This window comes from Hypomesus nipponensis, chromosome 3 (genome assembly GCF_054491055.1).
Source record: "Hypomesus nipponensis isolate SF chromosome 3, ASM5449105v1, whole genome shotgun sequence".
NCBI classification, from domain to species: domain Eukaryota; kingdom Metazoa; phylum Chordata; class Actinopteri; order Osmeriformes; family Osmeridae; genus Hypomesus; species Hypomesus nipponensis.
The window spans coordinates 5,225,803-5,248,635 of NC_140363.1; the positions used below are offsets into that span (position 1 = coordinate 5,225,803).

The 22,833-nt window shown below is 40.6% G+C and overlaps 2 protein-coding genes across 6 annotated transcripts; one reads left to right on the top strand and one right to left on the bottom strand.

The window, feature by feature from the left end:
- Positions 1-1,310: 1,310 nt before the first annotated feature.
- On the bottom strand, positions 1,311-13,955 carry LOC146299490 (uncharacterized). 4 transcript variants are annotated; one of them, XM_084684673.1, is made up of 10 exons: positions 13,904-13,955; positions 11,289-11,452; positions 10,550-10,912; positions 9,286-9,933; positions 8,402-8,438; positions 8,195-8,260; positions 7,896-7,970; positions 7,526-7,666; positions 7,238-7,391; positions 1,830-2,005 (listed from the first exon to the last, which is right to left on the bottom strand). In XM_084684673.1, exons 5-10 carry the CDS (start codon positions 8,413-8,415, stop codon positions 1,958-1,960), a joined length of 498 nt encoding a protein of 165 aa, XP_084540799.1. In that variant the 5' UTR covers positions 8,416-8,438; positions 9,286-9,933; positions 10,550-10,912; positions 11,289-11,452; positions 13,904-13,955; the 3' UTR covers positions 1,830-1,957. The 4 variants fall into 4 exon arrangements, 2 of the variants coding, with proteins under 2 accessions (XP_084540799.1, XP_084540798.1); XR_014735605.1 differs by lacking the exons at positions 7,238-7,391; positions 7,526-7,666; positions 7,896-7,970; ... (4 more) ...; positions 11,289-11,452; positions 13,904-13,955 and adding exons at positions 1,311-1,647; positions 3,136-6,843 and having other exon boundaries at positions 1,772-2,005; XR_014735589.1 differs by lacking the exons at positions 7,238-7,391; positions 7,526-7,666; positions 7,896-7,970; ... (4 more) ...; positions 11,289-11,452; positions 13,904-13,955 and adding exons at positions 1,311-1,647; positions 2,152-6,843 and having other exon boundaries at positions 1,772-2,005.
- Positions 13,384-22,833, top strand: LOC146299491 (nuclear GTPase SLIP-GC-like). 2 transcript variants are annotated; one of them, XM_084684676.1, is made up of 18 exons: positions 13,384-13,799; positions 14,671-15,348; positions 15,787-15,907; positions 16,051-16,273; positions 16,375-16,587; positions 16,706-16,900; positions 18,087-18,274; positions 18,432-18,468; positions 18,567-18,659; positions 18,743-18,824; positions 19,024-19,157; positions 19,252-19,431; positions 19,554-19,711; positions 19,792-19,921; positions 20,617-20,725; positions 20,830-20,963; positions 21,121-21,205; positions 21,407-22,833. In XM_084684676.1, coding segments are annotated over exons 1-18 (2,817 nt in total). In that variant the 5' UTR covers positions 13,384-13,798; the 3' UTR covers positions 21,463-22,833. The 2 variants fall into 2 exon arrangements, with proteins under 2 accessions (XP_084540802.1, XP_084540803.1); XM_084684677.1 differs by lacking the exon at positions 13,384-13,799 and having other exon boundaries at positions 14,695-14,765.

Sequence of the window (22,833 nt, forward strand, 5' to 3'; positions counted from 1 at the left end):
GGGTGACATCACTCCCCTCAGAGAGACCTGGAGACACAGAGACCAAAACCAGGACATGAGGATGACTTGATAAACCACCTTTGAGGTCCACCAGCTCAGCTAGACCTGAAAATGAATCTCTCCACACTGTAGCAGAGATAACAGTTCCTGGTACCTGCAGCCCCCAGTAGCAACACAGAGACTGGGATGACAAGAGAGATCATGGATGAGGACGTCAGAGCTGAACACATCTCAGCAACTGACCAGAAACATGACTGAGCTGTGCTTCTCTGGAGGGAGTGAGGAAATGACGTGACTCTGAAGAAGCCCTCCTGATCTCCACCTCCAGTCCTGTCACCTCCTCCACCAGGTTAGATGCTGTTTCTCTGTGGGGCTCTTCAGACGTGTCCTCAGAACAAGTCAGACTGCAGTTGAACCTTTATCAGCAGAGCACCAGTGTGGTGGTGTGTGAGCGTTGATCAAAGTGCTGCTCCTGATTCCCTGGCAGACGTGAGCCCCAGGTGTTGAGAGGGAGCCAGCCTCAGACTGGCTGCTCACACACACTGATCACCACTCTTATCACAGGAGGGTTTTTGTAGAGGAGACAGGGAGGGTGCATCACTGTGCAGACTAGCAGCACAGAAATACACTGCTCCGTCACTTGGAGAGAGTGTGGAGATGGAGAGTTTTGACTCGCTACGCCCATCTCCCTCAAAGCTGATTTGTCCTTTCACATCTTCTTCTGGATATGGAAAATTAAGATTCAGATAACCAAGTAGCTGGAGAGCCCCATCCAAATGTTGTTTGTACCAGAGGATACAATCATAGTTTTGAATGCTGTGTGAACAAAGGATCTCTTTGTCAACAGTGTCTCCCAGGTTCTTGACTAGAGCAGAGGGGGTCTGCTGAACTGTGGGACTGGCAGAGGAACCTGTGGAGAGAAACAGTGGTGATGAGAAAAACTAAAACCATGACTCTGTTTTTCTCTCTGAAATGTTGTGTTGCTCACCCTTCACGCAGGGCAGACAGAGAGAGCAGAGGATGAAGGCTAGGATCATGGTGAACAGTCTTCAGTTGTGTGACGACCTGATGACCTGCTGGCAGTCAGCATGGTCATGTACATGAAGAGGAGGAGGGCGGGGCTACCAGAGTGACATCACAACTGTCACCTCAGTACCAACATCCTCAATCTTCAAAAGTTGAGGTCTGTCTCCCCCTGCTGACTCAGTGTTCAACCCATCTCCTCATTACATAAACACAATCTAACATTTAACAGCTTTAAATCCAAAGCAGCATATTCAGGGAGAGGGTGATCATCCACAATGTGGTTAGCCTGGTTTCTTCCAGGCTGTCTTGCACTGAGCTAAACCCAATACCTTCTGTGTCATTACATGGTAGTTCATGGTACCTGAAGAAGGAAGCGTTGGTTGGCCTAGGTTAACGGTTGATGATGTTGTTTGTTGTTGTTGCCATACATCAATAAACCTTTATTTCAATCACTGTAGAAGCATTTGGTCAATATGTCAACTTTATTAATGTTCATTGGTTCAAGGTTGATAACGTTCATATTTGAGGAAAAGCATGTAGATGTAGTGGAGATGTTGTAGAGGTCCTGGTGACCAAGGTCAGCAGCAGAATGTCATCCATCCTTCTAGACACGGTATAGAGCTTTAGCAGGGGAGAGCAATGGGTAAGTATCCCTTCTTTTAGAAGTTAGATCAAAAAACAGGTTGAAGGGTTCTCTCATGACATTTTCCTCATTAGATGTATATACAGGCATTTTTTATTTTACCCTATCTTGATTTCCCTCCAGGGGGCCTCCATGACTGATCTGAGGCCCCAACTGAAGGTGTAGACTACGTATCCTCAAAGGCCTTTATGTTACGGTCGGCCTCCTTGTTCAGTTTCTCCACATACGCTTCAATCTCAGCCAGTCTGGCTCTTTTTTTCTCCTCTTTTGTTGCCTTCTTTTTTGGTTTTACTTTCTTCCAGAGCTGGCTCCAGAAACCACGTTTCTTCTCCATGTCTGTTAACAAGAGACAAGCATTAAATACTTCAACGTGGTCTAGAGCACACAGATTAACGACTTGTCAAGCCTGCAACAGTGTCTCAATAAAATTATTCTGACATTATTATATAGTACACTTTCACATCACAAAAAACATTTCTTACTTGTCTCTGACTGTTCCTTATCTGACTGTTCCTTCTCTGACTCTTCCTTATCTGACTCTTCAGTCTCTGTCACTTCCTTCTCTGACACTTCATTCTCTGACACTTCCTTTTCTGTCCCTTCCTTGTCTGATCCTCCCTTCTCTGTCACTTCCTTCTCTGACACTTCCTTCTCTGATACTTCCTTCTCTGTCACTTCCTTCTCTGGCCCCCACGCATTCTTAACCTTCTCCCTGCATTTCTGTTTCATTTCTGCATCGTCCTTCTTTACTACTGTGCAATCCTCCTTGGTATCTGCTATTCTCTCCTCCTTAAGTTTCTCTTCCCTTTTCTTTTCTAGTTCCATCTCTTTTATTCTTTGCTCCTCTTCTCTCCTGTACTGACTCCTTTCCTCGATGGCTCTCCTATTCTCTTTCTCCCTTCTCCTCATGACTGCTAGTCTATGCTTCTCCTGCCACTGTCGTCTTGCCTCATCTGACTCTTGTCCGCATTCCTGCCGTTGTCTTTCCTCCTCCTCCCATCTCTTCTCTGATTCTTTCATTTTCTCATCCTCTCTCATAATTCTCTCCCTGTCTTTAACTAACTCTATTTGCTTGTCCAATGTTGTTTGGAGCCAAAAGTTATCTGCAGCTTTTTCTCTCATGTCATATAACTTGGCCAACTGGGTTTTGTCCCTCTCTCTTAGTCTCTCCATTTCCTCCTCCATCCACTTTTTCTCCTTGTCTCCTTTCTCCTCATGTTGTTTTACCTCTTCCTCTGACTTTTTCTCCAGCTCTTTCTGTCTCTTCAGTTCTTTCTCTTTCCATCTCCTGTCTCCTTTTTGTCTCCATCTCAGCTCCATGGCTTTTCTATTCTCTTCTCTCTGCCTCCTCTCCTCCATTTTTCTTTCCATCTCTCTTTTTCTTTCCTCCGCTTGGCTTTCCGTTTCCAGCCTTTTCCTTTCCTGCTCACTGTCTTGCTCAATTTGTTCCATTTCTCCAACCTCACCCCTTTCTTCCTCAATGACCACTTGTTGTTGCTCTGTCTCCATGATAAGTCTGTGGTCCTCTGCTTCAGTCCGCTGCTCTTCTTGGAATTCTCCCTTTTTGTCAACTTCCCTCTGCAGGTCTGCTTTGTGTCTCTCCTCCTCCCTCTCTGTCTGTAGTTCTTTCTGTCTCTCTTCCTCCTCCTGCTCCTGTCTCTCCTGTTCTTGCTGTCTCTCATTCTCTTTCAGTCTCTTAACTTCCCTCTGCAGGTCTTCTTCTTGTCTGGCCTCCTTTGCGCTCTCCATTTCTTTTTGTCCCTTCTCTTTCCTCTCCCCTGTCAGTTGTTCTCCCTTTATCTCAATCTCTCGATGTTCTGCAAGCCCGTCAAATCTCTCAATGTCCCTTTCTGTCTCTCTCTGTCTTTCAACGTCCCTCTGCAGTGCTTCTGTTTCTCTTGTCTCCTCACTCGTTGTGTCCATCTGTTTATGTCTCTCTTCCTCCTTTTCTAGACTAATTTCATCTTTTTGACTTTCCCTCTCTCTTTTCCTTGCATTTTCTTCGAATCTTTCAATTTCCTTCCGAAGATCCTCTTTTTGTCTTGCGACCACCCTCTCTCTTTTTAGTTCTCTCTGTCTCTCCTTCTCCTTCTCTCGTCTCTCCTGTTCTTGCTGTCTTTCAGTCTCTTTCAGTCTCTCCATCTGTTCAAGTCTTTCAACTTCCCTTTTCAGTGCTTCTTTTTCTTTTGCATCCTCCATCTCCTGTTTTTGTCTTGCATCCTCCCTCTCTCTTTCTAGTTCTCTCTGTCTCTCCATCTCCTTCTCTCGTCTCTTCTGTTCATGCTGTCTTTCAGTCTCCTTCTGTCTTTCCATCTCTTCAAGTCTTTCAACTTCCCTTTTCAGTGCTTCTTTTTCTCTTGCATTCTCCCTCTCTCTTTTTAGTTCTCTCTGTCTCTCCTTCTCCTTCTCTAGTCTCTGCTGTTCTTGCTGTCTTTCAGTCTCTTTCAGTCTCTCCATCTGTTCAAGTCTTTCAACTTCCCTTCTCAGTGCTTCTTTTTCTTTTGCATCCTCTATCTCTTGTTTTTGTCTTGCATCCTCCCTCTCTCTTTCTAGTTCTCTCTGTCTCTCCATCTCCTTCTCTCGTCTCTTCTGTTCATGCTGTCTTTCAGTCTCCTTCTGTCTTTCCATCTCTTCAAGTCTTTCAACTTCCCTTTTCAGTGCTTCTTTTTCTCTTGCATTCTCCCTCTCTCTTTTTAGTTCTCTCTGTCTCTCCATCTCCTTCTCTCGTCTCTTCTGTTCTTGCTGTCTTTCAGTCTCTTTCTGTCTCTCCAGCTCTTCAAGTCTTTCAACTTCCCTTTTCAGTGCTTCTTTTTCTCTTGCATTCTCCCTCTCTCTTTTTAGTTCTCTCTGTCTCTCCTTCTCCTTCTCTAGTCTCTGCTGTTCTTGCTGTCTTTCAGTCTCTTTCAGTCTCTCCATCTGTTCAAGTCTTTCAACTTCCCTTCTCAGTGCTTCTTTTTCTTTTGCATCCTCTATCTCTTGTTTTTGTCTTGCATCCTCCCTCTCTCTTTCTAGTTCTCTCTGTCTCTCCATCTCCTTCTCTCGTCTCTTCTGTTCATGCTGTCTTTCAGTCTCCTTCTGTCTTTCCATCTCTTCAAGTCTTTCAACTTCCCTTTTCAGTGCTTCTTTTTCTCTTGCATTCTCCCTCTCTCTTTTTAGTTCTCTCTGTCTCTCCATCTCCTTCTCTCGTCTCTTCTGTTCTTGCTGTCTTTCAGTCTCTTTCTGTCTCTCCAGCTCTTCAAGTCTTTCAACTTCCCTTTTCAGTGCTTCTTTTTCTCTTGCATTCTCCCTCTCTCTTTTTAGTTCTCTCTGTCTCTCCTTCTCCTTCTCTAGTCTCTGCTGTTCTTGCTGTCTTTCAGTCTCTTTCAGTCTCTCCATCTGTTCAAGTCTTTCAACTTCCCTTCTCAGTGCTTCTTTTTCTTTTGCATCCTCTATTTCTTGTTTTTGTCTTGCATCCTCCCTCTCTCTTTCTAGTTCTCTCTGTCTCTCCATCTCCTTCTCTCGTCTCTTCTGTTCATGCTGTCTTTCAGTCTCCTTCTGTCTTTCCATCTCTTCAAGTCTTTCAACTTCCCTTTTCAGTGCTTCTTTTTCTCTTGCATTCTCCCTCTCTCTTTTTAGTTCTCTCTGTCTCTCCATCTCCTTCTCTCGTCTCTTCTGTTCTTGCTGTCTTTCAGTCTCTTTCTGTCTCTCCAGCTCTTCAAGTCTTTCAACTTCCCTTTTCAGTGCTTCTTTTTCTCTTGCATCCTCAATCTCCTGTTTGGCCTTTCTGTCAAACTTCTTCTGTCTTTCAAGTTCTTTTTGTCTCTCCCTCTCTTGTCTCTCTTGTTCTTGCAGTCTTTCAGTCTCCTTCTTTCTTTCCATCTCTACAAGTCTTTCAACTTCCCTTTTCAATGCTTCTTTTTCTCTTGCATTGTCCCTCTCTCTTTCTTGTTCTCTCTCCCTCTCCTTCTCTAGTCTCTGCTGTTCTTGCTGTGTTTTAGTCTCTTTCTGTCTGTCCATCTCTTCAAGTCTTTCAACTTCCCTTTTCAGTGCCTTTTTTTGTTTTGCATTCTCCCTATATATTTGTAGTCTTTTTTCCTCCTCTTCTTTTCTCTTTTGTTCTTGTTGACGTTCAATGTCTCTTTGTCTTACATTCTCTTCAAGTCTTTCAACTTCCCTTTTTAGTGCTTCTTTTTCTCTTGCATCCTCCATCTCCTGTTTGGCTTTTCTGTCAAACTTGATCTGTCTTTCTAGTTCTTTCTGAAGATCCTCTTTTTGTCTTGCGTCCTCCCTCTCTCTTTGTAGTTCTTTCTGTCTCTTTTCCTCCTCCGCTTGTCTCTCTTGTTCTTGTTGACGTTCAATGTCTCTTTGTCTCACCTTTTCTTCAAGTCTTTCTACTTCTTTCTGAAGATCCTCTTTTTGTCTTGCGGCCTCACTCTCTCTTTCTAGTTCTCTCTGTCTCTCCCTCTCCTTCTCTCGTCTCTGCATCTCTTCAACTTCCCTTTTCAGTGCTTCTTTTTCTCTTGCACCCTCCATCTCCTGTTTGGCCTTTCTGTCTAACTTCTTCTGTCTTTCTAGTTCCTTCTGATGATCATGTTTTTGTCTTGCATCCTCCCTCGCTCTCTCTAGCACTTTCTGTCTGTCCTCCTCTTCCAGTCTCTCTTGCGCTCGCTGTCTGTCTACATATGTCTGTCCATCATGCTCTTTTTCCAGTTTTCTTTGCAGGGCTTCCCTTTCCGTGTCCAGAGCTTTTTGTCTCTCCTTTTGTCTCCTTGCCTCTCTTTGCATCAGCTCTTCTTCTCTCCTTTCCATCTCCCTCTGTGTCTCATCCTCTCTTTGTTTTTCTAATGATTGCTCTTTCATCCATCTCTCCATTTCTCCCCTTCCCAACACTTCTCTGCTCTTTCCTGCCCGGCACTGTGACTCTGTTGTGTTTCTTTCTTCATCTTGCCTTGCTTTTATTCTATCCTTCTCATATTTTTCATGGGCTTTCTCTCTCTTCATCTGCAGAAGTTCACTTTTCAGACCCTTGATCTCACACTGCAGCTTGTCTCTCTGCTTCTTCATGTTGTCCCATTCCTCCACATCACTACGTGTCTCGTTCTCCTTTTCTCGCCAGCTGTCTATCACAATCTGCCTTTGGTCAATATTCTGCTTTGTCCGCTTGTCAACCTTTCTCTCTGTGTACATTTCATCACTGTACATCTCTCTTTTTCCACTCTCTTGATCACTCTCTCTCGACTGTTCTCTACCCTCTTCCTGTCCAGACCTCTATGGCAAGCACCATCACATGCTGCTTCTTTCAGTGTCTGCACCTGCATGTATAAAAGGTCAATGAAACACTATACAAAAGGTAGCTTATTCTGTCCTCTATAAACATTGAACTCACAAATGACAAAAACTGAAGAGGGACACCTATGTGTCCCCATGGTAACTCTTCTGTGTGTATCTGTGTCCCTATGGTAACTTTTTCTTTTGTGTTTACGACCTTAAAGAATCTTGCAACTGACCATGCTAGAACACAATAATACCATTGTTTTGGAGCATAACTTTGGGTATGTGCTGTGGAAATAGTAAGTAACATTGTCATACCTCCATCTTGAGATTCTTTATCTCAGCCTTCTTCGTAGTTTCAACATGCTGTAATTTCTTAACCCACTTTGTCAAATAAGTATTTTTTAGTTGAAGCTCTGTGATGGTCTTCCTCAAATCCTCCACCAGGTGTTCTAGCTCCTTTATCTTCCCGCTGAATGAGACCCATTACAACATGGTCAATATCCTAGTAGTTCACTCTACATGTCAAGAAATCCTTCCTAATATTTCTTATGCATAATCATTTTGTAGCATTTAGTGTGTGTGTCTTGTGAAGAGGACACTTACTGGTTCATTTGAGGATGCCCCCTTGTGGCTACAGGAAGTTGACAGGGAAGTCGGTGAGACGAGAAGGAAGCGCTCTCGTCAGAGGAACTCTCAGAGTCACTGAGCCCCAGGGTGATGGTTCCAAGATAGAACCTCTCCCCTCTGCAGTAACATGGACACATCACAGGCAGCATGTTATCAACTCACATTCAAACGCGACAGACCGGACATCACATCACAGTTGTGTTTTAACCTCTTTCCAAACACTGGCATTTAGTCTGTCCTGCCTTAAAACTATCATATCATCTAAACCCAAACTTCAACCCTAAACTTAGCCGTCATTTGGACGCCCGGACATTCCTACGATTCTGTTGAGGCAACCCTGTCTTACCGTATGTTCTTCAACATCCTCATGTCTGGAATCTGTCCAGGTGAGAGTGCTCTGAAGGAGGAGGGTTCATCATCCCTGTGGAGAGAAACACACCCATCCATCATGTGTTATTGTACACAGGTGACATGCAGATTGAGGTCTACACACTATTGCACTCAATGTACAATTTTGAAGAACACATCATCCAAATGAACATTCGATATTCTTGTAATAAATCAACTAAAACACATCAGACCTCCAAACCCTGACCTCACAACTACTAGGCTTGCAGCATAAACTGTATTTTAGTGCGGACTTACTTTCGACTCCCCCTCTTCCAAAAGAGAGCTTTGGGTAACTCCCCAGAGTAGAGAGCCACTTTCTCTCTGTTTCAAACACACACAACAACTTAGACAACATGACATTGTAAATTCACATTTCATCATAACTAGAAAAGATTGTTAAAGTCTAAAAACAGAAAGAATCTAAAACAGCATCTCAGAAATATTTTGTAAGAAAGAACTTACATCTTCCTTGGCATTTTTCAATTCATTTTTCTCTCCTCTGTGAAGACACACATGACAATGGAAAGTCAATACCAAATACTACGTTTTGTTCAGTAACAAATAAAACACTGGAAGGACAAGATACAGGAAGCAGCAACAAGGTTTATATATATCTATGTTTGACACAACATAATGTTAAAAAACTTCTGAGGTTCATGATGTCACAATGCAAAAGTTTAGAATGCGCCGCCATTGCTTATTGGACTGTCGGACGCAACCGCCGCAGCCATAATGGATTCTGTCGGAACTTCCCTTCAAAATTACTAAACACAATCGCTAACATGTCTGCCGTCTCACAAAACCCCATTTCACGTGGAAAAAAAACGAGCAGCAGTTGTACATATCTGTTTGTCACTCTGTGTTTACGTTTGTTTCTGGCTAGCTCCAGTCTCTACATCAGTCTGTGTTGATCAGGGAGTTATATATTCATCAGGACTGCTTGTATCAGTAAGCAGTATTGTGAGTAGCTGTGGGAGAGCAGGCTAATGACTGTTAAAGTCATTAGTCGCTGAATTATGAACAGCATTAGTGTTACAGCAGCATACAGCATATGACATGGTTTAAATCTTGCTGCACATTTGTTTCCCTTTACTGTCAGTTGTAGCCTATTTTTGAGTCTGCATCCCAAATCCCTGACAATAACTATTTTAAACATATTTGTTCATTCGTATTTTTTTATAAATGTTATGCTTTAGGCTTCTATTGTTTCTGTGTTTTCTGTCTTACAGATACATTATTATTGTTATGTTAATTCCATCATGGTCTGCCATATTGTAATGTAAACCTTTCTCTCAAGCAAACATGCTTATTAATAGGAAATGTCTCAATTGTGCCTTTGTCCTCACCTCAATACTTCTGATCATCTTACTGATCATGATCACAAACCGTTAGTAGCAAAAGTTAACTACATTCACTTGAATCTTCTCTGAAATGACAGTAGAACGCAGTGTTGGCACAACATAATGTTGCAAAACTTCTGAGGTTCATGACATCACAATGACAAAGTTTAGAATGCGTCACCATTGGTTAGACTCTGTAGGTCTGCACTTCTGCACTTCTATATTCATAAGGACTTATTTCTCTTATCACTGAACAACAGGTCACTGATACTAAATACATCGATGCATGAACATTTTGATCTTTGTCAGTAAGCAGTATTGTGAGTTGCTGTGGAAGAGCATACTGTACACTTGAATTTTTAGGCAGCACATGAAACGAGCAGGACTTGATGTGGTTCAGATTTGGTCAGTTCTTCCAGCTGGAGAAGTTTAGCAGTTGAGCCCCAGTCCCCAGATTTAGGGCTTTCAAATGTTCATACAAATGTTGTGAGCTACTGTAGGCTATTGTCAGGGCAGTGTCTCCCACTGAGCGCTGGTACCAGAGTATAGTGTAGTAATCAGGAATGTTGTGACTGCAGCTCAGTTGGATCTTTTCTTCTGGCTTTCCCAGGAGAGTAGAGGGAGTCTGGGTCACCTCTTGACTGAGTGACTCTACTGTGGAGTGAGAAGGAGAGGGTATTACTGTAACATTGAATGATACTAACCTTAAATCTTGCCAAACAGATTTGATTAATCATGTAAGGTTACTACACTACAGTTTAAAGGCATTTCCACAGCAGCGTCAAAGTCTTATGTCCTGTAAGGTCAGCAGGCTTTCCTGTGATCCAGAACAAAGGAACAGAGAAGATAGTGCAAAGTCTGATCATGGTGACCATCAGTGCTGAGTCTGGTGGACCAACTGAGGACTTAGCATCACTTCCTGGAGTTGGAGCAGGAACAGGAAGTGATTTAATCCTGCTCTACTGACATGATGTTGCTGGATCTAATTCATACCTAAGATGCAGGTGTTTCACTCTGACACACAAACCACTCCTGGATGGGAGAGGAGGATTTTGTAGAGAACAGTGGTGATCTGCAGCACTGTGCATAGCTGGCAGCACAGTAATAAACTGCACTGTGGCTGTTTACACCCAGTTTCTTAATGACAAGAGAGGTGTTCTTTGCCTTGTCACCACCGAGATCCCCAGTGAAATTGATTTTTTTTTCATTTGAACCTTCAAAGTTTGGAGTCCTGAAATTGAAATACCCAATGAGTGTGAGAGCTGTGTACCCTGGTTTCTGGAAGTACCAGAGCATCGTTGTATAATCTGTTTTACTGTGGGTGCAGACGAGCTGCACAGTATCTCCATCTCTGCTGAGGAGATCAGAGGGAGTCTGGTGGACCTCCACAGTCTGACACACACCTGGACAGACAGAGAGAAGATATTACCACCTCATGGACACACAAGACATAAAAAACACTTTATTACAATATAGAAATCATTCACATTTAGCATATTGATGTGGAAATCTCAGAAGGTCCTCAGATAGGAGTGGATCTCAAATCTCGAGTCTCAAGTCTCTCCAAGAGTCCAAGTCCAAAGAGGAGGCTTCATGGTCTTTATCCAGGCAGATAGTTGAATACAAACATACACTGGTAGAGAGATAAAAAGCAAGCAACTCTCAGCAACACTGGGTAATATAGGCAGAATATTTAACGCACACCCCTTGTCCCAAGAGATAAGATTGTGCAATATGGAACCTCCTAGAAGCTTCTGGAAGATGAGTCAATCCCCCTGTATTAATCAGCCCAGCCTCACACTCTCGGCCCCCCTCCTGCCTTTCAAGGCAGACATAGAGTCTGCAGCAACATTCCTTCCTGTTCAAACAGGCCTTCTCCTAATATGGTTAAAGGTGACTCCATCCATCCTTAATACACTGCCATACAATAATCAGCTCTGCCATACAATAATCAGCTCGCCACGACAATATCTAAACTGTAATTATTCAGAGTATAGTAAAACATTTACCGATCAGGAGTGAGAAAATCACTGTGACTATGAGACATGCGATCATGTTGACTCTCGGTCCAGAAATGTTCAGGGACTCTGAGGAGCTCTGAGCTCTGGTTTGATCCAGAACAAGACTTCACCCCCAGCCTGCTGCTGGAGGACTTGTTGAGCTGTAGCTCCACCTACAGGACAGATGACACATGTATATTTCTGATGACGAAACCCATCTCCTCATTACACACACATTATCTAGGTTTGTATTTAACAGCTTTAATCTAAATCATCAGACATATCACCTCTTTGTACTTGTTTGGTTAATACATTCAGTGTGGATGTGGTAGGTTAAAAACGTTAGAACAACTGTAAAACCATTTGGGTTAAGATGGAATTATTGACAGAAGTGTTTTATTATTGCTTGTTGATGCTACACTATTGTCAGGCCACCTATTCATCTGTGTAGCAGACAGAGGCGTTAAGAAAGACTATTGTCGCAATGCAGACCTTAAGTTTGTATTTATGAAAGCAAATATGTGAAATCTCTATATGTAATTATAAGGAATGTCACAAGTGACCAATAAACACCACCAGTTAAAAGCAATGTCATGGTTCATTTATTGCCAGTGCAGGTCTCAAAATAAACTTTCACATTCAAAGCAGTCTACCACCCTGTATAGACTAATATATGTAACTACCCATCTTGCATCGCATCCTCTCAAAGTAAGAACCCTCAACAGAAGTAACATCTGTAGTTATGATGACGATATATATCTCCTTTGAGTACATTACTGTTGTGGAAGAAATTGCGATTTCCTGTGCGCTTACATTTATTTATTTGTTTCTCATTTATTTCAGGGACAATGCACACTAATCAACAGCAAAAAACTGTAAGTGCACCAGAGTTAGCCAGAGAGGCTAATTTTCATCTGCTGTCCCCAGCCAGATGTTTAAAGGCAACCTACAATTACAAAATATCAAATAACATACTAAGGTTAAAATAAGTCAATAAACATACAGTAGCGTAGACACACCCAGTTCATATATAAGCAACAGAAAAGTGTACCTGCAGTACAAGCGAGTACAAGGACAGCTCCAACTATGAACTCTCTTGTCTGAGAGTTGTCATGTGTTGGGAGCAGTGAATCTCTTTCTCTGAGACTTTTGTAACGTCATTACTGCCTGACTGTCACTATCTATGTTTACATTCTTGTGCCCTATAAAAGATGGTCCTCCGGCCTTCAGAGCCGAGAGAGACATGATTGAGACCTAAGCCTGGTGCTGTGTTATCATTTTATTGTCAGAAGTCTGGTTTTCTCTCCCAATCTGCAGATTGATAAATACTTTGTAAATCCAGAACTGAATTTAGTCACTCCGTTTATGAAGAGACGGACAAAACACTTTCTTCATCAAGACCAGACATGTAGTTGTATTGTAAGTGTGAGCACACCGTTTACTATATTGATTTAACAATTCCCTTTGAAGGAAGCACTTGAAAGAAGGAAGCAAATGTATGCAAAAGTAATGCAAAAGAGCACAGTGGCGGTCCGGTTATCACTTGCACCCCCCCCCCCCACAGATATTTTTTTTTTTTTATGCTTGTGCGCCCCCCACGTGACATGAAAAAATGCCCGGTCCGCCCGTGCCTAAAATCGCCCGTGTGAGCACATCGTTTACTATATTGATTTAACCCTTGTGCTGCATTTGGGTCACGACGACCCATCGTTGTGTTGTGACAACTTTACACAATACAATAACAGATAAAAAGCATTTTCTTTTAACCCTTAGCACTGTTGGGGGTCTGAGACATAAGTCTGAGACAGCCCGACTGTTGAAAAAAAATGCTTCACTTTATTTTTGTATTGGCTAAAGTTGTTGCAACACAACGGTGGGTCACTATGACCATAAGGTTACACAAGGTTAACAATTCCCTTTGGAGGAAGCACTCGAAAGAAGGAAGCAAATGTATGCAAAAGAGGTAGTGGAAGTTGGCAACGAGGTTGGACCGCCACACAAGACCGGTGGATATGGGTGTGTCAGAGGCTTTGTAGCAAAATTAACCATAACACATCTGTTGGATTTCTGTTTTCAAGGACAGTCACTCAAGGGAGTTTATAAAGGAGCTGTAGTCATCTGGTGAAAGGGCAAGCTATATAACGGTTGAATCTTTATCGGGGAATTTGAGCAGGAAGCTTAGCTCTTCTATGACTGGTTTAAACCAGTAAATTTACGCTTATGTTAATGAAGTGCTGAATTTAAGTTTCATTTTCTGGGAACTTGAGCGGGAAGCGTTATATCTGGTTTAAGAAGGAAAGAAGGATTTTTTGGAAAGTAGAATGTCCTGTACATGTAAGCTAATACCCGATGCCATAGTCTGAGTAATTCCTTTAGTCGTCACCTGAACAAGGTGAACTTAATGCGTTTGGAAGTTCCAAGTTCTATCAGACAAATTCTAATTCAGTGCTACATTGAACATAAGCTTAAGCAAAACAAACAGAAGAAGAAGCAGAAGAAGCAACAATTAACCGGCAAACAGTAAGTAATTAACTCCATCCAGTTTTTTCTGCGTATTTCTTACTGCGTAAATTGCGCATAAAATAGAGGAAAACAACAGTTAATGTTAAATTAAAAAATTGTACCTGTCTATTCTGCCCTCCTGATGTTGGTGTACAGTTGTAGTCTGTCTCAACCACTGCCACTGCCTGGAAATTTCCCAGTCCTTTGGTGTCAGGTGAATAGCCGACACATGTTAACTTTTACGGATTTATTGCAGCATTGAAATTGCTTAGGGAAATATACATGAAATTATACGGAGTGATTGACGCGGTTGGTATATGACACCTCCTTTATGCCACAAAAGCGATTCAGCCAGGCCTTATAAATTATATAAGGGGGGGGGTTGCACAAGAGTTTGCGTTTTACCCGTTTTGAACGCACCCTTTGTCAGACATCCCAACCTGCAGAGACTCATTTCCGGGAGGTGGCTTCCCCCCCCCCCTCCTCCGGGGCGCAATCAGGACGCGCGATATGCACTTTTATTTAACCAGAAATGACCGTAGGACAGTCTCTCGCTCGCTTTACATACAAAATCACCGATTTCCGGGAGATTGTAGCATTTGCGGGCGTCAGGATGAAAATGCGTTGGGATGTCTGCTTTGTTCCCTTAGCTACACTTGTACATCATGAATACACGTGATATAGGCCCATAGCGTATGACGTGGTTGTCTCAGTTGGTAGGCTACATGAGAGCCCCTATATGCCACGAAATGAACTATACAAGTTGAGTCTGAATTCATAGTTTCTTCAAAAGATTATCTTAATTTTGCTCAATCTTAATTCCAGTGGTTTACATGAATTGTAAATTAAGTTTATACTGTTATATTGCAATTGGTTTAATCTTCTGCAGTGAGGCTTGTGTTGCTGGGGAAGAATGAACTGGACAATGGCCGAGTGGGAAACCTCATCCTTGGAAGAGATGCATTTCAGACTGAAGCCCTTGAGGTTTGTGAAGAACATGTCAGTGAGAGAGTCAGAGGACAGGTGGAGGGAAGACCCATCACAGTCATTAACACTCCTGACCTATTTCATCCCCAACGCACACAACATGAGCTCTCGGTGGCAGTGAAAGAGTGTGTGACCCTGTCTGCTCCAGGGCCTCATGTATTTCTACTGGTGCTGCAGCCTGACAGCTTCTCAGAGGAGGACAGACACACAGTGAAAGCCATACTGAACTTGTTCAGCGATGAGGCCATGAACTTTACCATTGTACTAACTACTGTTAGAAGTGCGCGACATGTCTCTACAACTGACGTCGGTGAAAAAGAAGACCCTTTAGGCCTGATCATACAGGAGTGTAAGATGAGGCATCACATATTTGATAAGATTTACAGATTTAGTCAAGTTCTTAAACTCTTTGAGAAGATAGACAAGATGATGGAAGAGAATGGGAGAAGACATCTCACCTGTGAGGAAATTGGGGTGACACCAGGGGGGTCATTACTTCCAGAGAGCAAACAGAAAGCAAAAAGAGGAAGAGAGAGTGATTCTGACAAAGACAGAGAGTGGAAGAAGAAGAAAGCAGGAGGTAGGAACCTGTGATTAAAAAATGACTGTTCTGAATAAAGAATAGCTCTTCTGTGGGTTACCATATGGTCCCATAACAGACAAGTTACTGATAGTGGCATCATTCCATGGTAAATACTGTGTCACATCCATCTGTTACACAAATTAAATTATGATAAATAATAAAACAATGGTTATAGTTGAATAATAACAAGATCAGCACGATGGTTTGTTAGTTTTGGAATGTTTTGGTTTAGCACATATTCAAACAGCCCTAAGACTTCATCCAATCCATTCACAATCATTCTAATCTAAATCTTAGATTAAAGGGTTAGTCAAACCTGTCTGGATACTGTGGTCAGATCTGGCCAAAAGACATGGACTTTCACATTTACTCTCACTACAGGTAATTGTCAAAGAACAGATATTGTTTATGGTTTAATGGTCTTTTAATTTATAGAAATTAAAGAGATTGCAGCCATTCAGCAATTACAAGAAGTCATGGCACAGGTTCAACACAGATTTGAAAAGAAAATCCAAACCAATCCCAAGACCAACACAGAATTTATGAACTTCATCAGGTACATTGCCTGTTTCAGTATAATAGCACAAATTAACATCCATGATGTTTTCCTGAATCTGCTGTTAATTAAAACAAATGTATCAATTTTTATGTATGTCTATCTAGCTATTTATCTACGACTTGTTTGTTTGTTGTATCCAGGCACATTATGGCAGATCTGCTAAAGAAAACGATACAGAAAACCACTATTGGTGTGTTTGGAAAGACAGGAGATGGTAAAAGCTCCCTGATAAATGCCATCCTAGATGAGGAGGATCTGTTACCAACAGGGACACTTGTTGCTTGTACATCAGTCATCATACAAGTGGAGGCTGGAGCTGAGAGTGACCAGTACACAGCAACTATTGAATTCATCTCAAAAGAGGTTTCTTACAACTGTTACATTACCACTGTCATACTGTAATGTAACAACTCACATCCTATGTTTAAAATGAATAATGAAAAATACTTCATGTTCATTTGTAGGCCTGGGAAAATGAGCTAAAGAGCCTGCTAGGTTTTCTAGCAGAACTTGAGGAAAGGGATGAAACCATCTGCAAAATGGCAGAAGACAAGATTGAAGCACTGTACGGAAAGAATGCAACTGCAAAAAGCTTTGATGAACTGATGAAGGATGATCGTTCAACAGTTATTGCAGCCCTGCTCAGCTTAACTACTAAAACCATCTCAAATGTTCAGGTAAGTTACAGTTCTTGTAGCTGTAATTTGTAATTATATGTGAGTTCAAGTTACTTTATTTACAGCTCATACTTGTAAAACATGATTACCTTCTAAGTCTCATTTCATGCTCAAACAGGCCTCAGATCTCTCTGAAGATATCAGGCCTTATATTCAACATCACGAGTCTGATCTTGGGGGACTCTATTGGCCAGTAGTGAAGACTGTGAGAATCAAAGTGCCAGATAAAAAAGAGCTTCTCCAGAACATTGTGCTAGTTGATCTCCCTGGAAATGGAGACTGCAATCAGACCAGAGACGAGATGTGGAAATCGGTAAGTGCTCACTGTAGTGCTCTTTGTCACAAAATGAAGGAGATTCTGGATGCATGTGCAGCGCCCAACTTATTTAAATGAAACAAATTACTTAAAGGAACTTACAAGATCCTTGTGTCAGACCTCAAGTTTAGACACCATATTGACACTACAATTTCACACCCAATCAAACAAGGGAAAATTTGGAGTATTGATACAAAACAGAAGAAAGACAGAATAAGCAAAAACAAGTGCAGTTAATGATTTGACTACCAAGGTTAACTGAGGGGCAGCAATATAAACAAACCCAACATAGAATGACCAGCAGGGGGAGAGAACCAGGGTGTGACATCATTAAACAGACAATTTTTTACATTCATACATTAATTCATTAATAACATTTATTTGTATTCATATGTATTAATGCTATTATTTTAGCAAAGCTACAGGTTTCAATTACATGAAAACATGTAATATTTGGCAAGTGAATTTCTTTTTTTGGGAGAAAATATAGTTTATAGTTTCAATACACTGACAAATTATATAGGTACAGGCGCTTATTTTATTTTTCATATTGAATAGATAGAAACGGGTTTGGATTATACTGTACTATGTAGGGGGGTAAATATTGTCCAAACAACCCAAACTAATTCCCCTATGGTTTAAAGGAAGATGGGAAACTGAACAGTGTATTAGCATGAACCAAATAATGCCAATACCAATAGAATTCCAGGTATTTGACTCTATGGGTTAAATCAGAGCAAGAATGGTCAAAGTATGGTTAAATGAAATACGCATTTAATAACTTTGCAAATGAATGAAATCAATTACAAGGCAAACATGTTACAATATGAAAGCTTTCAATCTTACCTACTCTACCATGATCATTGTAAATCAGAGAGAAAGCAAGAGGTGAGCAAGGAGTAGGACAGTAGGACAAGGGAGAACTGAGGAGAAGGTCTCAGGAGACAAAGAATCCAAAGAACAATGCATTACAATTCCCTTTATACACAAGAACAACCAATCAGACCACATCTTGAATGGGATGTGAGAGCCATCAAGTTGAGACCGTCCAGAAACTCCAGACTTTAGCATATGAGAGGTGGGGGCAGGTTTGACACCCAGCCTTACAACTAGTTGTTTGTAATGCGAAATATATTCCATTAAACCAAACGAACAACAAAAACAATAACTTTTTTTTCCCCAGATGTTAAGGGAGTGCACATATGTTTGGGTTGTGAGTGATATCAATCGAGCAGCATCTGACAAGGCAGCCTGGGAGATCCTGAAGAGCAGCATGACAGATATGGTACAGGGAGGGGCATGCACTGGCATCTCTTTCATTTGCACCAAAACTGATAACATGGATCCCCAGTCTTACATGAGATCATCAAAGTCAGTCTCTTTTTTTTATCCTCGATTTTGTGTATGTAAATGTAGGCAGTACTAAAGAGTGTGTTCAGTGTACTATTAGTTTGTTTATTATGTTATTAGGTTTGAAACAGTATGCAGAAAACAACAGAAATTACATAATGATTTTCACATCCCTTAGACTGAACAATGAAGATCTACAAATCACAGCGGACAATGTAAGTGAAAAATGTATACAAACCGACACTACTTCATTAGATGATATATCTATGCCAGATTAAATACACAATTATTAATTATTCTCCCCATTTCCCAGGACTCGGAGAAAAAGCTTAAATGCATACAGCACAGGAATAACATGGCCAAGAATCAAGTGAATCAAAAATTTGAAAAACAGTGTCAACCCCAGGTATTTTTCTTAGCCAGGGGGTGTTTTGATAGATTTTTGTGATCATATACCTGGTTGATTTACCTATTGTGATTTTTTTTCAGGAATATTTTCAGTTTTCAGTGTTTACTGTAAGTTCACAGGAGTTCTGCTCAAAGGAGCCATATCTGAAACAGGAGGACACAGGTAGAGCATCATCAGTTTTAGTAGCTGTCTCTTTGTTTCCATTAGAGGAGTGTGTGCTATTCATCAACACCCATAAAGGGAGTTTGTGTATTTCTTGAAGTGAGCACAAACAGAGTAGATTCACATGTCAATGTAGTCATTATAGCTGACACTACCCTATCTATTTTCTTTATTTATTTCTTTGGGGAAAAAAATGAAGAGATACAACTGCTGAGAGATGTGCTGAGAAGGTTTAACCTCAGTCACACAAACAGAGTGGCCACACAGTATTTTACAAGTGCCACAGGGATCCTGTCCCTCATACAGACATCCAAAGATAACAACGAGGAGATGGTTAGTGTCACAATTAATGAAAGTGTCTTGTGTTGTCTGTAAATTAGTCTTATCTTGAGGAGAAACTCAGATGGTTCTGTGGTATGTGTTTCAGAATAAGGACAAAGCTAAGCTGCACAGTGAGCTGAGGAAGAAGCTGGAAGATGAACTGAAATGTCTATGGTTTGATCATTTAGAGCCATGTTACGATGAACTGGAAAAATACCTCTCAGATGGAGTTAACAAGTCAGAGATTAAATGTGCTGAAATAACCAAGAAAAACGTGGATGTACCAGTAAGCACTACTACTTGGCAGATGAAGTTATTTTATGATATTGTATTTAAAACTGTTACAGATCTACCATGGTTTGATCCACACACATTTAAGGAATCAAACATTCAATATAATTTCCTTAGGTTGAAAAAAATGGACGTGGATACCATCAGACTCTATCCGCCTTGTGCAGAAATAAAGGTTTCTTTAGGTCAAATGATGGAGAAACAAGAGACCTGAACAGGTGTTTGGCTGAAATTATGTATGAAAGCATCAATGAAAAGTTCAATGCCTTGTTCCCGTAAGTATTCTTACAGTAATCTTAAAAGTTGTATTCATCCACAACCTCTGTGTGTGACGTGTCCAATGTAATGTGTTCAGAAATAAAGGGGAAACTGGCTTGTCAGTGCGGGAGAAGGTCAAACGATTCACTATCTTCTCGATCAGTGTCACTGAGGGCTACAGCAACCCTGCTGCAATGACTCACATTCTGAGGTTCTTAAAAGCTGAGGTAAGTGAGAGTGTTTACACCACTTTATATTTTTCTTGGTAGTAAATATATCAACAAACACGGAGGAAAAAAACTATCCAAAATATGCGACAAGTACAATAAACATATAAGTGCCACTTCTAATAGCTATGGGTGAAAACACACTTCAACATTCATTTGTAAAAATTAATTTCCCTATGATGTGTCCCACATTTGACCCACATAGTGGTGAAATAATGAACATTCCACAAATTAATTTAACTTTAGTGAAGTTGCGTGTATGTTCACAGTGTTACTCCTCTCTAAAGCCTTATTGCTTCATTTGGAAACATCTGTTGGCCTTCTAGTACCTTTTTATTAGTACTCTCACATCGTTACACAAACCTACATTTAACGATGCATTATTTAGTAATTTTGCTAGACAATAAAGTGTACTGAAAGTACAAAAATTGTTTTGAAATGCTAAAATTATTATATAATTATGTGATGCAAGATAGTAAGGTTCCGCTTAATTAAAACAATCTGACACTTTTCAGTCTCACAACCACTTGTTTTTGAGTCTCTGGATGGAAGCGATCCTCTTTTAAACTGGAATTTGGTGTTTCTTTAGTAATGCTGATTCATAGTTAGCCAAAAAAAGAAACCAATAATGTTTTCAAAATGTACTATTGTTTTCTGAATGCAATATTTCATTGATATCTCCTGAAAATATACAGGAAGCCAAACTGAAGCATATGATATATAGAGAGATTGCGCAACAAAAGAAGGAAATATATGCATCAATCACAGATACCATCAAAGAAGAGATGGTTCCTGGCTACAACAGTAAGTCAGTGGAATTGTGCTTGATTCCAGAAAGACTTATTTGAAGAGTTATGTAATTATGTAATTTCGGTCATGTAAACCAAATGTTGCTGGTTTGGTTGCAGAGGCTGAAGAATGTGTTGGAACGAGATCCATGTTGTCAAAGCAGAGAGTACTGATACAACATACTGAGTCACTGAAGCACACCATGTTCAACAAAGCAAAGAACAGGATGCTGGTTTCGTTCAGAAATCTGACGGTTTGTTCACTTTTACATGTTACAAGTTCAAAAATGAAAATTCTTTAGGATTTCGGAATTCTTTAGGAAGATTCAGTTTCTCAGGTGAATCAATTACTTTGGGAATATTTAAACAAATGTTTGTTTGACTTGAATCTTTTTTTTCTTTCTTTGCAAGGAACATATCGAGACCAAGCTGAGAAAGAACCTACTGGAAGCTATGGCTCATGCACTGACTGAATCCAACTTCCCGTTTATCTTGGGTAAGTCAGGATCTCCACAAATCTTCATCATAATCCATATCCATCTGCCTGAACAGTAAACTCATATTCCAAAGCCTTGCTTGGACACTGATGTTTTTAATTCTGATTAAAATGCTTTCTCAGGGGTCTTTGGCGCTGGGATCATTCAGCTGTCATGAATCACACGAGAAAGACGACTGACTGTGTTCTTCTTTGTTGTAGATGTCAGCGCTACAATTCGAGAGCTGGAGATGTTATCTGCCCCAACTGATGAATAACAGTGCCAAGAATCTAATGAAGAGTTGGTGCGGAAAACAGGTTTTTGTGTAGCCATGTAAATGTTCATGGCTGGCCAGACAGTGCAGAACATTACATGTATAAATCTTCTATAGATCATGTAGATACAATGTGTTAAAAACTAGTGAGATATGGCTAGGATGTCCGTCTTTGTCTTCATTCGTACATCAGTCTCAGCTGTGTGTTAAGCTTAAACTGGAACAACCCCAAATGACAGACGTCATAAGTGTTCTGTCATAATGAGAAATGCCATCAACCAGATTATTTGATTCTAATTAGGCCTGTAGGGGGCTGGAGCCAATTCCAGTGCTCATTGGCTAAAAGGCAGGGAAACACACTGGACAGATTGCCAGTCAACACAAACACATTCACACCTATGGGCAATTTACTATCTCCAGTTCACCTGACTTACGTGTCTTTGGACTGTGGGGAGTGTGGATTTTATTTGAATGATATATAGAATTGTTTGGAACTTAGGGTAGTATGTTTGGCACTGACATTATTTATGAATGTTAGATATAGAGTGTTAGATATTGAAAACAGGCCCTGGGCTTTGTAAAGCGCCTTGAGATAATTGTATTGTTTTGGCGCTATATCAATTTAATTTAATTAAATTAAATTGAAAACATGATCCAGTTTAAAATAAATGTAGATCCCATTAGTTTGCTTCATTACAAGTGCAGAATTAAGAGGCTGACAAGTTGTCCTTTGTGGCTGATTATTACTCACTTTGGCATTACATAATTCAAATTCAGACGTGCTGTTTTAGTGAATCTCTTTAATGTAACTACTGTCTATGAACCTCCTGCCTATTTAATGAAATACGTATTTTATACCTTTTATTCTATTTTTGACTTTTAATTTTATGCTTCATTTAAAGTGTGGCGGCTCCTTGCTCTCCAGTTTTGTGTTTTGTTTGTACTGTTTTGTACTATTTTTTTTAGTTTGTTAGTCGAGATTTGCATAGCAAGGACAGATTCCAAATTCCGTTGTTTGCAAATTCAATGATGGTAAAGGCTATGAGTTCAATTTTCCTTTTTCTCTCTCTTTCTCCTTGTTCTCTGTGGGTGGTGGATAGGCTGTTACTGACTCCATCATATAGTCATTTGTCTCAGTAGATATGATACAGAAGGCTAAAGAGCGTCAATGTGGAGGTGTCTCTTTGATTTGACTTCAAAGACGTTATTTTGTTAGTTGCTTTATGGACTCTTGGATTAGTCACTGCTAAATGTGTGTTTTCAGTCTTTTTTTATATTCTCTGTGAACAAGGTTTTTTGGTTTATCTGATTCAGCAGGATAACTGAATGCTCATTAATAAATGAAAAAAATAAAAATGTCAATTTATTAACAAA

What these genes read in the sequence shown, in the direction of transcription:
- LOC146299490 (XM_084684672.1), bottom strand. Translation starts at nt 6,835, where the DNA reads ATGTACACAGAGAGAAAGGTTGACAAGCGGACAAAGCAGAATATTGAC. An exon ending in AGAAAAAGTCAGAGGAAGAG is followed by an intron (nt 2,006 to 2,896) that starts GTAAAACAACAT and finishes TCTTGTTAACAG; the next exon opens with ACATGGAGAAGAAACGTGGT.
- LOC146299491 (XM_084684676.1), top strand. An exon ending in AAAAACAGTGTCAACCCCAG is followed by an intron (nt 18,660 to 18,742) that starts GTATTTTTCTTA and finishes ATTTTTTTTCAG; the next exon opens with GAATATTTTCAGTTTTCAGT. An exon ending in AAGATAACAACGAGGAGATG is followed by an intron (nt 19,158 to 19,251) that starts GTTAGTGTCACA and finishes TATGTGTTTCAG; the next exon opens with AATAAGGACAAAGCTAAGCT.